General features: G+C 34.3%; 1 protein-coding gene across 2 annotated transcripts in view; it reads left to right on the top strand.

The window, feature by feature from the left end:
* LOC143057549 (C-type lectin domain family 4 member D-like) overlaps positions 1-13,753 on the top strand; it is a 54,262-nt gene that overhangs the window by 38,397 nt on the left and 2,112 nt on the right. For both annotated transcript variants that reach the window (XR_012972730.1, XM_076230862.1), the window contains exons 2-3: positions 10,823-11,018; positions 12,769-12,860. Coding sequence is in view for 1 of the 2 variants with exons in the window: in XM_076230862.1 (XP_076086977.1) it covers positions 10,823-11,018; positions 12,769-12,860 (288 nt within the window). In the remaining variant the exon portion in view is untranslated. The remainder of the gene's footprint in view (positions 1-10,822; positions 11,019-12,768; positions 12,861-13,753) is intronic.

Genomic DNA, 13,753 nt, shown 5'->3' with positions numbered 1-13,753 from the left:
AACATATTGACTATAAACAGTTTGTTCGTCTTGTAATCAGCTTTCGAATGAGGTATAAGGTTTATCTATAATTAGGGGCTAAAGGGTCGCCACAGTCCATTCCATTATTCAAAATATCCATTTCATTATTCAAAATTGGCTGTTTCTTAATCTTGACGCGTATTTTGGCAATTACGTCTTCTAATATTCGTTGCAGAACATGTTGACTATAAGCATGTTGTTCCTCTTGTAATCACCTTTCGAATGAGGTATAAGGTTTATCTATAATAGGGGCTAAAGGGTCGCCACAGTCCATTCCATTATTCAAAATATCCATTTCATTATTCAAAATTGGCTGTTTCTTAATCTTCACGCGTATTTTGGCATTTAGGTCTTCTAATATTCGTTGCGGAACATATTGACTATATACATTTTGTTCGTCTTGTAATCAGCTTTCGAATGAGGTATAAGGTTTATCTATAATTAGGGGCTAAAGGGTCGCCACAGTCCATTCCATTATTCAAAATATCCATTTCATTATTCAAAATTGACTATTTCTTAATTTTCACGCGTAATCAGGCATTTAATTCTTCTAGTATTCGTTGCGGAACATATTGACTATATACATTTTGTTCGTCTTGTAATCAGCTTTCGAATGAGGTATAAGGTTTATCTATAATTAGGGTCTAAAGGGTCGCCGCACTCCATTCCATTATTCAAAATATCCATTTCATTATTCAAAATTGGCTATTTTTTAATTTTTACGCGTATTTTGGCATTAAGGTCTTCTAATATTCGTTGCGGAACATATTGACTATATACATTTTGTTCGTCTTGTAATCACCTTTCGAATGAGGTATAAGGTTTATCTATAATTAGGGTCTAAAGGGTCGCTGCACTCCATTCCATTATTGAAAATATCCATTTCATTATTCAAAATTGGCTATTTCTTAATTTTCGCGCGTATTTCGGCATTTAGGTCTTCAAATATTCGTTGCGGAGCATGTTGACTATATACATTTTGTTCGTCTTGTAATCAGCTTTCGAATGAGGTATAAGATTTATCTATAATTAGGGACTAAAGGGTCGCCGCAGTCCATGCCATTATTCGAAATATCCATTTCATTATTCAAAATTGGTCATTTCTTAATTTTCATGCGTATTTCGGCATTTAGGTCTTCAAATATTCGTTGCGGAACATATAGACTATATACATTTTGTTCGTCTTGTAATCAGCTTTCGAATGAGGTATAAGGTTTATCTATAATAGGGGCTAAAGGGTCGCCACAGTCCATTCCATTATTCAAAATATCCATTTCATTATTCAAAATTGGCTGTTTCTTAATTTTCACGCGTATTTTGGCATTTAGGTCTTCTAATATTCGTTGCGGAACATATTGACTATATACATTTTGTTCGTCTTGTAATCAGCTTTCGAATGAGGTATAAGGTTTATCTATAATAGGGGCTAAAGGGTCGCCACAGTCCATTCCATTATTCAAAATATCCATTTCATTATTCAAAATTGGCTGTTTCTTAATCTTCACGCGTATTTTGGCATTTAGGTCTTCTAATATTCGTTGCGGAACATATTGACTATATACATTTTGTTCGTCTTGTAATCAGCTTTCGAATGAGGTATAAGGTTTATCTATAATTAGGGGCTAAAGGGTCGCCACAGTCCATTCCATTATTCAAAATATCCATTTCATTATTCAAAATTGACTATTTCTTAATTTTCACCCGTAATTAGGCATTTAGGTCTTCTAATATTCGTTGCGGAACATATTGACTATATACATTTTGTTCGTCTTGTAATCAGCTTTCGAATGAGGTATAAGGTTTATCTATAATTGTGATCTAAAGGGTCGCTGCACTCCATTCCATTATTCAAAATATCCATTTCATTATTCAAAATTGACTATTTCTTAATTTTCACGCGTAATTAGGCATTTAGGTCTTCTAATATTCGTTGCGGAACATATTGACTATATACATTTTGTTTGTCTTGTAATCAGCTTTCGAATGAGGTAGAAGGTTTATCTATAATTAGGGGCTAAAGGGTCGCCACAGTCCATTCCATTATTCAAAATATCCATTTCATTATTCAAAATTGGCTGTTTCTTAATCTTGACGCGTATTTTGGCAATTACGTCTTCTAATATTCGTTGCAGAACATGTTGACTATAAGCATGTTGTTCCTCTTGTAATCACCTTTCGAATGAGGTATAAGGTTTATCTATAATAGGGGCTAAAGGGTCGCCACAGTCCATTCCATTATTCAAAATATCCATTTCATTATTCAAAATTGGCTGTTTCTTAATTTTCACGCGTATTTTGGCATTTAGGTCTTTTAGTATTCGTTGCGGAACATATTGACTATATACATTTTGTTCGTCTTGTAATCAGCTTTCGAATGAGGTATAAGGTTTATCTATAATAGGGGCTAAAGGGTCGCCACAGTCCATTCCATTATTCAAAATATCCATTTCATTATTCAAAATTGACTGTTTCTTAATCTTTACGCGTATTTTGGCATTTAGGTCTTCTAATATTCGTTGCGGAACATATTGACTATATACATTTTGTTCGTCTTGTAATCAGCTTTCGAATGAGGTATAAGGTTTATCTATAATTAAGGGCTAAAGGGTCGCCACAGTCCATTCCATTATTCAAAATATCCATTTCATTATTCAAAATTGACTATTTCTTAATTTTCACGCGTAATCAGGCATTTAGGTCTTCTAATATTCGTTGCGGAACATATTGACTATATACATTTTGTTCGTCTTGTAATCAGCTTTCGAATGAGGTATAAGGTTTATCTATAATTAGGGTCTAAAGGGTCGCCGCACTCCATTCCATTATTCAAAATTGACTATTTCTTAATTTTCACGCGTAATTAGGCATTTAGGTCTTCTAATATTCGTTGCGGAACCTATTGACTATATACATTTTGTTCGTCTTGTAATCACATTTCGAATGAGGTATAAGGTTTATCTATAATTAGGGGCTAAAGGGTCGCCATAGTCCATTCCATTATTCAAAATATCCATTTCATTATTCAAAATTGACTATTTCTTAATTTTCACGCGTAATTAGGCATTTAGGTCTTCAAATATTCGTTGCGGAACATATTGACTATATACATTTTGTTCGTCTTGTAATCACCTTTCGAATGAGGTATAAGGTTTATCTATAATTAGGGTCTAAAGGGTCGCCGCACTCCATTCCATTATTCAAAATATCCATTTCATTATTCAAAATTGGCTATTTCTTAATTTTCACGCGTATTTCGGCATTTAGGTCTTCAAATATTCGTTGCGGAACATGTTGACTATATACATTTTGTTCGTCTTGTAATCAGCTTTCGAATGAGGTATAAGATTTATCTATAATTAGGGGCTAAAGGGTCGCCGCAGTCCATTCCATTATTCGAAATATCCATTTCATTATTCAAAATTGGCCATTTCTTAATTTTCATGCGTATTTCGGCATTAAGGTCTTCAAATATTCGTTGCGGAACATATTGACTATATATTTTGTTTGTCTTGTAATCAGCTTTCGAATGAGGTATAAGGTTTATCTATAATAGGGGCTAAAGGGTCGCCACAGTCCATTCCATTATTCAAAATATCCATTTCATTATTCAAAATTGGCTGTTTCTTAATCTTGACGCGTATTTTGGCATTTAGGTCTTCTAATATTCGTTGCGGAACATATTGACTATATACATTTTGTTCTTCTTGTAATCAGCTTTCGAATGAGGTATAAGGTTTATCTATAATTAGGGTCTAAAGGGTCGCCGCACTCCATTCCATTATTCAAAATATCCATTTCATTATTTAACATTGGCTATTTTTTAATTTTCACGCGTATTTTGGCATTAAGGTCTTCTAATATTCGTTGCGGAACATATTGACTATATACATTTTGTTCGTCTTGTAATCACCTTTCGAATGAGGTATAAGGTTTATCTATAATTAGGGTCTAAAGGGTCGCCGCACTCCATTCCATTATTCAAAATATCCATTTCATTATTCAAAATTGGCTATTTTTTAATTTTCACGCGTATTTCGGCATTTAGGTCTTCAAATATTCGTTGCGGAGCATGTTGACTATATACATTTTGTTTGTCTTGTAATCAGCTTTCGAATGAGGTATAAGAGTTATCTATAATTAGGGGCTAAAGGGTCGCCACAGTCCATTCCATTATTCAAAATATCCATTTCATTATTCAAAATTGGCTGTTTCTTAATCTTTACGCGTATTTTGGCATTTAGGTCTTCTAATATTCGTTGCGGAACATATTGACTATATACATTTTGTTCGTCTTGTAATCAGCTTTCGAATGAGGTATAAGGTTTATCTATAATTAGGGGCTAAAGGGTCGCCACAGTCCATTCCATTATTCAAAATATCCATTTCATTATTCAAAATTGACTATTTCTTAATTTTCACGCGTAATCAGGCATTTAGGTCTTCTAATATTCGTTGCGGAACATATTGACTATTTACATTTTGTTCGTCTTGTAATCAGCTTTCGAATGAGGTATAAGGTTTATCTATAATTAGGGTCTAAAGTGTCGCTGCACTCGATTCCATTATTCAAAATATCCATTTCATTATTCAAAATTGACTATTTCTTAATTTTCACGCGTAATTAGGCATTTAGGTCTTCTAATGTTCGTTGCGGAACATATTGACTATATACATTTTGTTTGTCTTGTAATCAGCTTTCGAATGAGGTATAAGGTTTATCTATAATTAGGGGCTAAAGGGTCGCCACAGTCCATTCCATTATTCAAAATATCCATTTCATTATTCAAAATTGGCTGTTTCTTAATCTTTACGCGTATTTTGGCATTTAGGTCTTTTAATATTCGTTGCGGAACATATTGACTATATACATTTTGTTCGTCTTGTAATCAGCTTTCGAATGAGGTAGAAGGTTTATCTATAATTAGGGGCTAAAGGGTCGCCACAGTCCATTCCATTATTCAAAATATCCATTTCATTATTCAAAATTGGCTGTTTCTTAATCTTCACGCGTATTTTGGCATTTAGGTCTTTTAATATTCGTTGCGGAACATATTGACTATATACATTTTGTTCGTCTTGTAATCAGCTTTCGAATGAGGTATAAGGTTTATCTATAATTGGGATCTAAAGGGTCGCCGCACTCCATTCCATTATTCAAAATATCCATTTCATTATTCAAAATTGACTATTTCTTAATTTTCACGCGTAATTAGGCATTTAGGTCTTCTAATATTCGTTGCGGAACATATTGACTATATACATTTTGTTTGTCTTGTAATCAGCTTTCGAATGAGGTATAAGGTTTATCTATAATTAGGGGCTAAAGGGTCGCCACAGTCCATTCCATTATTCAAAATATCCATTTCATTATTTAAAATTGGCTGTTTCTTAATCTTTACGCGTATTTTGGCATTTAGGTCTTCTAATATTCGTTGCGGAACATATTGACTATATACATTTTGTTCGTCTTGTAATCAGCTTTCGAATGAGGTATAAGGTTTATCTATAATTAGGGGCTAAAGGGTCGCCACAGTCCATTCCATTATTCAAAATATCCATTTCATTATTCAAAATTGACTATTTCTTAATTTTCACGCGTAATTAGGCATTTAGGTCTTCTAATATTCGTTGCGGAACATATTGACTATATACATTTTGTTCGTCTTGTAATCAGCTTTCGAATGAGGTATAAGGTTTATCTATAATTAGGGTCTAAAGTGTCGCTGCACTCGATTCCATTATTCAAAATATCCATTTCATTATTCAAAATTGACTATTTCTTAATTTTCACGCGTAATTAGGCATTTAGGTCTTCTAATATTCGTTGCGGAACATATTGACTATATACATTTTGTTTGTCTTGTAATCAGCTTTCGAATGAGGTATAAGGTTTATCTATAATTAGGGGCTAAAGGGTCGCCACAGTCCATTCCATTATTCAAAATATCCATTTCATTATTCAAAATTGGCTGTTTCTTAATCTTTACGCGTATTTTGGCATTTAGGTCTTCTAATATTCGTTGCGGAACATATTGACTATATACATTTTGTTCGTCTTGTAATCAGCTTTCGAATGAGGTATAAGGTTTATCTATAATTAGGGGCTAAAGGGTCGCCACAGTCCATTCCATTATTCAAAATATCCATTTCATTATTCAAAATTGGCTGTTTCTTAATCTTCACGCGTATTTTGGCATTTAGGTCTTTTAATATTCGTTGCGGAACATATTGACTATATACATTTTGTTCGTCTTGTAATCAGCTTTCGAATGAGTTATAAGGTTTATCTATAATTGGGGGCTAAAGGGTCGCCGCACTCCATCCCATTATTCAAAATATCCATTTCATTATTCAAAATTGGCTATTTCTTGATTTTCACGCGTATTTCGGCATTTAGGACTTCTAATATTCGTTGCGGAACCTTTAATAGCTGACTATGCGGTATGGGCTTTGCTCATTGTTGAAGGCTGTACGGTGAGCTATAGTTGTTAATGTCTGTGTCATTGTGGTCTTTCTGGATATTTGTCTCATTGGCAATCATACCACATCTTCTTTTTTAAATTTCCTCATTTTTATGCATTTTGTGGCATTTAGGTCCTCCGTAAACCCTCTTATGGTCATTTCGAATCAAAATATAGCTATTGTGTCACAGTCAATTTTTTTCTATATTTTTTTCACTATTCACCGCTTCAATTTGAATAATGAAACATAAACCATTTCATTATTCATTATTCATTTTTCAATAGTGAATAGTGAATAGTGAACTATTTCATTATTCATTATTGAATAATGAATAATGAACTATGAATAATGGACGTACTTCAGCGCGGTTAAAAACTTCTAGTATAACAGTCATATCCAGTGTTCATATCATTGGGTTTTTATTTGTGTTTCTGTTTGTGTGTTGTGTTCATGACTGGTTTTATTCGAAAGGCTTAGTCTTCTCGCAATACTAATTTAACCAACAAGTTTTTTTTTCAATTTGCTGTTTAAATTGATCAAATAAATATAAGTACTTGTATATAAAAATTGCCAGTAAAAACAAATATATATATATATATATTCATGTCAGCAACCATTGAAAATCAGTTTGATATTCCATATTTTCAATTTTCGTCATTATATACATTATGTATCAGTATTGTTAAAACTTGTGACACTTGAAGAAGGCCATTTGCTGAACCGAAATATTTGTCAACACGATTTAATAACAACATTTTCGTATAATAACATCTTATATCAGTACCGTTGTGCAAATTTTTAGACTGATATATATATATATATATATATATATATATATAAGTACGTCTGAGTCAGTGACAACTCTACAACAGATGTATCCATCGGATCGCCATCAATGATGGTGATACATGGCTGTGTACATAATGTATATACAACTCGTCTAAACATCAACCCAACAATGTTAGATCTGTAAATTTGCTTTCGCAAATTTTTGGTTCTTCCCTCGCCGGGATTCGAACCCATGCTACTGTGATATCGTGACACCAAATCGCCTGCACTGCAGCCGTCCCGCTAGACCACACGACCACCTGGGCTCTCAAAAAAAGAGCTTTCGGTGGGCATGTGTTACCTTTCCACGTCAGTTTTAATCTAGCGGCGTACTACAGTACATGATATATAAGGCATGAAGATGTTATTGTTACAGATCAGCTAAATTATCTATAGTAAAGGATCCTACAAATTAATGTAATATACAGTCACAGAAAATAATTATATTCATAGCGGGACGGCTGCAGTGCAGGCGATTTGGTGTCACGATATCACAGTAGCATGGGTTCGAATCCCGGCGAGGGAAGAACCAAAAATTTGCGAAAGCAAATTTACAGATCTAACATTGTTGGGTTGATGTTTAGACGAGTTGTATATACATTATGTACACAGCCATGTATCACCATCATTGATGGCGATCCGATGGATACATCTGTTGTAGAGTTGTCACTGACTCGGACGTACTTATGAATATAATTATTTTCTGTGACTGTATATTACATTAATTTGTAGGATCCTTTACTATAGATAATTTAGCTGATCTGTAACAATAACATCTTCATGCCTTATATATCATGTACTGTAGTACGCCGCTAGATTAAAACTGACGTGGAAAGGTAACACATGCCCACCGAAAGCTCTTTTTTTGAGAGCCCAGGTGGTCGTGTGGTCTAGCGGGACGGCTGCAGTGCAGGCGATTTGGTGTCACGATATCACAGTAGCATGGGTTCGAATCCCGGCGAGGGAAGAACCAAAAATTTGCGAAAGCAAATTTACAGATCTAACATTGTTGGGTTGATGTTTAGACGAGTTGTATATACATTATGTACACAGCCATGTATCACCATCATTGATGGCGATCCGATGGATACATCTGTTGTAGAGTTGTCACTGACTCAGACGTACTTATGAATATAATTATTTTCTGTGACTGTATATTACATTAATTTGTAGGATCCTTTACTATAGATAATTTAGCTGATCTGTAACAATAACATCTTCATGCCTTATATATCATGTACTGTAGTACGCCGCTAGATTAAAACTGACGTGGAAAGGTAACACATGCCCACCGAAAGCTCTTTTTTTGAGAGCCCAGGTGGTCGTGTGGTCTAGCGGGACGGCTGCAGTGCAGGCGATTTGGTGTCACGATATCACAGTAGCATGGGTTCGAATCCCGGCGAGGGAAGAACCAAAAATTTGCGAAAGCAAATTTACAGATCTAACATTGTTGGGTTGATGTTTAGACGAGTTGTATATACATTATGTACACAGCCATGTATCACCATCATTGATGGCGATCCGATGGATACATCTGTTGTAGAGTTGTCACTGACTCGGACGTACTTATGAATATAATTATTTTCTGTGACTGTATATTACATTAATTTGTAGGATCCTTTACTATAGATAATTTAGCTGATCTGTAACAATAACATCTTCATGCCTTATATATCATGTACTGTAGTACGCCGCTAGATTAAAACTGACGTGGAAAGGTAACACATGCCCACCGAAAGCTCTTTTTTTGAGAGCCCAGGTGGTCGTGTGGTCTAGCGGGACGGCTGCAGTGCAGGCGATTTGGTGTCACGATATCACAGTAGCATGGGTTCGAATCCCGGCGAGGGAAGAACCAAAAATTTGCGAAAGCAAATTTACAGATCTAACATTGTTGGGTTGATGTTTAGACGAGTTGTATATACATTATGTACACAGCCATGTATCACCATCATTGATGGCGATCCGATGGATACATCTGTTGTAGAGTTGTCACTGACTCAGACGTACTTATGAATATAATTATTTTCTGTGACTGTATATTACATTAATTTGTAGGATCCTTTACTATAGATAATTTAGCTGATCTGTAACAATAACATCTTCATGCCTTATATATCATGTACTGTAGTACGCCGCTAGATTAAAACTGACGTGGAAAGGTAACACATGCCCACCGAAAGCTCTTTTTTTGAGAGCCCAGGTGGTCGTGTGGTCTAGCGGGACGGCTGCAGTGCAGGCGATTTGGTGTCACGATATCACAGTAGCATGGGTTCGAATCCCGGCGAGGGAAGAACCAAAAATTTGCGAAAGCAAATTTACAGATCTAACATTGTTGGGTTGATGTTTAGACGAGTTGTATATACATTATGTACACAGCCATGTATCACCATCATTGATGGCGATCCGATGGATACATCTGTTGTAGAGTTGTCACTGACTCGGACGTACTTATGAATATAATTATTTTCTGTGACTGTATATTACATTAATTTGTAGGATCCTTTACTATAGATAATTTAGCTGATCTGTAACAATAACATCTTCATGCCTTATATATCATGTACTGTAGTACGCCGCTAGATTAAAACTGACGTGGAAAGGTAACACATGCCCACCGAAAGCTCTTTTTTTGAGAGCCCAGGTGGTCGTGTGGTCTAGCGGGACGGCTGCAGTGCAGGCGATTTGGTGTCACGATATCACAGTAGCATGGGTTCGAATCCCGGCGAGGGAAGAACCAAAAATTTGCGAAAGCAAATTTACAGATCTAACATTGTTGGGTTGATGTTTAGACGAGTTGTATATACATTATGTACACAGCCATGTATCACCATCATTGATGGCGATCCGATGGATACATCTGTTGTAGAGTTGTCACTGACTCAGACGTACTTATGAATATAATTATTTTCTGTGACTGTATATTACATTAATTTGTAGGATCCTTTACTATAGATAATTTAGCTGATCTGTAACAATAACATCTTCATGCCTTATATATCATGTACTGTAGTACGCCGCTAGATTAAAACTGACGTGGAAAGGTAACACATGCCCACCGAAAGCTCTTTTTTTGAGAGCCCAGGTGGTCGTGTGGTCTAGCGGGACGGCTGCAGTGCAGGCGATTTGGTGTCACGATATCACAGTAGCATGGGTTCGAATCCCGGCGAGGGAAGAACCAAAAATTTGCGAAAGCAAATTTACAGATCTAACATTGTTGGGTTGATGTTTAGACGAGTTGAAAATTTGCGAAAGCAAATTTACAGATCTAACATTGTTGGGTTGATGTTAGATCTGTATCTGTAAATTTGCTTTCGCAAATGTTTCCTTTACTATATATACTATATATATATTATATATATATTTGAAGAAAATGCATTAAAATGTTTTGAGAAATTCATTATTAAAATCAATAGTTGGTGTTGTTGTTGTTGTTGAAATAAAAATACCATGAACATTATGATTACGCAATGGAAACCCTTGATCATTTATCATAAATATGTTTTATAAACAGTTTTGGGATTGAAAGCCTGCAAATATGATAGCTGGACGTTACATGATGGTCAATGTTATAAGCCTATGTATAACCACAAAGACGGAACTACTTTCGAGAAGGCAATTGAAATGTGTAAAAAGGAACCACCAGGTGCGAACATAGCTATGCCCAAGACAAAGAACCAGCGTAATCATATGGTAAATTCATATGCATAGTAAGTACGTTCTAACCAGAGTCACCACATTAAAATTCATGCAAAGCTTAATTTAAAGTCAGCCTGTCACATAATAAATTATCTCCCGTTGACCACTGGCCCTTTCCTCATGCATTGGAAGAATTATTATTTTATGTTTCTTTAAATCACTTTGTAATGTTTATGTCATGTTGTTATTAATATTATTCTCTTAATGGGCCCTTTAATTTGGAAAATAAAAATATTGTATTGTATTGTAATAACACACGTGCACACGCATAAAGCAATGACATAGTCTACATTATTTTATTAAGGAAACCGAAGAAACAGTTAACATTCTTGTACAGTTTTATGTTGTTGTTTTTTCATTTATGAATCGTGAGCGTTGACCGATAGTTGATTTCTTCTTCATCATTTGATGTCTGGTGGAGAGGTATCTTATTGTCAGTAATACCACATCGTTCTTATATTAGGAGGAATACAAGATTTGAACCCCAAGACAAAGTACAAAAGTTCAATATTTGTGGAGGGAAACCTGTCAAAGGTGTCCTGGTTGAAAAATTAAAGTAGATAGACAATGGCAACATAGCGACGATTCTAAGAATTTTCATTAAGGTCTATCCGAGGGTTAGGGGACGAAGCGGATATAAATGTGTCCCGTAGTGTGCGGATATTAATAAAATCTATGTTCATTCTTCATTAATACCAAACATTATATTACGAAACAAAGATGCAAGATTAAACTTCTGTAAAGGTTTCATAAAACTATGTACAGCTGTTAAGATATGACTGTGAATCAAAATAACGAACGGAATGAGGGGTAGACTACCGAATGGACGGAAGCCACATCATAGAGCGCAGGATAAAATGATTGCAAAACGTAATTATATAAGCAGAATGGAAGAATCCCCAAAATACTGGACAACAGACAAAGTCAAACACCAACACATATGTTAACATTTAGACCCTTCATTCAATGGTTCAACGAGAAGTAAAATAAATCAGTTTTGAGAAAAACAATTATTAAGAGCGACGATACGGATTGCATACACAATTATTGCGAATCCTATCATAGTTTTCCACAGATTCACCTGCAAGTTACCTGTCCATTTAAACTTTTGTAAGTCATATTGTCCCATCTAACAAATACAACAGCTATTGTTCTCTGTTTAGTTTATTCAATGGGACCTTTAAATTTCTTGCAAGAGAATAGGACAATAGAACTTACAAAAGTTAGGGTTCGCAATAACTACTCATCCAGCTTCTTCTTGATGCATTTATAGTTAACAAAACATCAACACAACCAAAGTAACAAATTGACAGCAAAAAAAAAATCTTCAACAAAGGAAGACATTTGGAATGTTCTCTTTAAATTATAATTTTTTACAATAAAAAACCAACTAGCTCGGATTATTTGTGTTTGTACATTCCTTCAAAATTAAGTATTTAATCAAGTCTTTCACAGACCATTATGTATGGGTTTTATAGAACGCATATAATATTGTGCTTCTTACCAGTGTTTGCCAGAATGATTTGAAGTTTGAATATTATTGCAACAATAAGAGTGCTACGATTTGAATAAAACTGAGAATGGAAACGGGGAATATGTCAGACACAACAACCCGACCAAAGAGCAGAAAAAGCAATAACCACCGTATGTTGACCTATAATTGTTATAATTTGTGTCTGTGATGAAAAGCTGTTCCATTGGCACATTAATTGCCACATCTTCTTATTTATATTAATAATACATGTAGTTGATTTGTTTTAGTCTAACCTCGTTTTGGATTGGATTGCAAGATTCGAATGCAGACCAAAATTGGACTTGGTTAGATGATTCAAAACTTACAAATTGGACTCCAAGTAAATATTTTATATTTTTCGCTACCAGAATTATTTAATTTGTAAACTTAAATCAGCTAATGTCTTGTTTCTTTTATACATTTTCAGAGGAAAGCTACAATTAAAAATGAAGAACATTTTATGATATTCTATATTTTATAAATGATTAATCAAATATGTCGTTCAACTATTAACATAAATTCATTTATCGGGCAATGTATTTCAGAATGATTGCATTTAAAATATAATGCATTCCGTTGATTATGTAAAAATATATTCAAAATCGATTAAACAAGAGCTATAATAACCAATACAAAAAAAGTTGAATTTCGGAGACATACTAATTCTTAGTCTACAAATTGTGTCATTTGTTGCCCGACCATTGACATGTTCAACAAATTATAACGTATATAAGCACACACGTACATAAAAAATAAAATACCGGTAGTTTATACATTCAATTTATTTGAACTTTGGTAGATAGTTTCAAATTAAAAATTAAACCACATCTTCTTATTTTTTTATTGATTAAGATTGATAGACTGCAGAGGAATTCAGTTTGCTGCAGTAAACATCCCTTCAAAAGGTATAGAAAACCTCTTATACTGCACTCGTTCTATTTGAGCAGTCAAAATGCGTCGACCGTATATTTCTATGGCATATACAGTCGCTGACCTGATATCACTTTTTCTCATGAATATTTAAATAGAAATTGCCGAAATTATAATTAATCATTCATACGACCTATTCAACCTGTTATTGTTTCCAAAGTATACAACAACTCAAACTTATTTCTTTTGCAATTTTTAGAAAAAAAAAACATATTTCACTTGTTAATATTTTTGGTTTGCGAACTATATATCATTATGTTTTATGCTTATTGTTGATATTTTAGTTCATTCTCAATCAAACTT

This window comes from Mytilus galloprovincialis, chromosome 13 (genome assembly GCF_965363235.1).
Source record: "Mytilus galloprovincialis chromosome 13, xbMytGall1.hap1.1, whole genome shotgun sequence".
Taxonomy (NCBI): Eukaryota; Metazoa; Mollusca; class Bivalvia; order Mytilida; family Mytilidae; genus Mytilus; species Mytilus galloprovincialis.
Note: the sequence above shows the minus strand (reverse complement) of the source record. Positions and strands in the feature narration are given on the sequence as shown.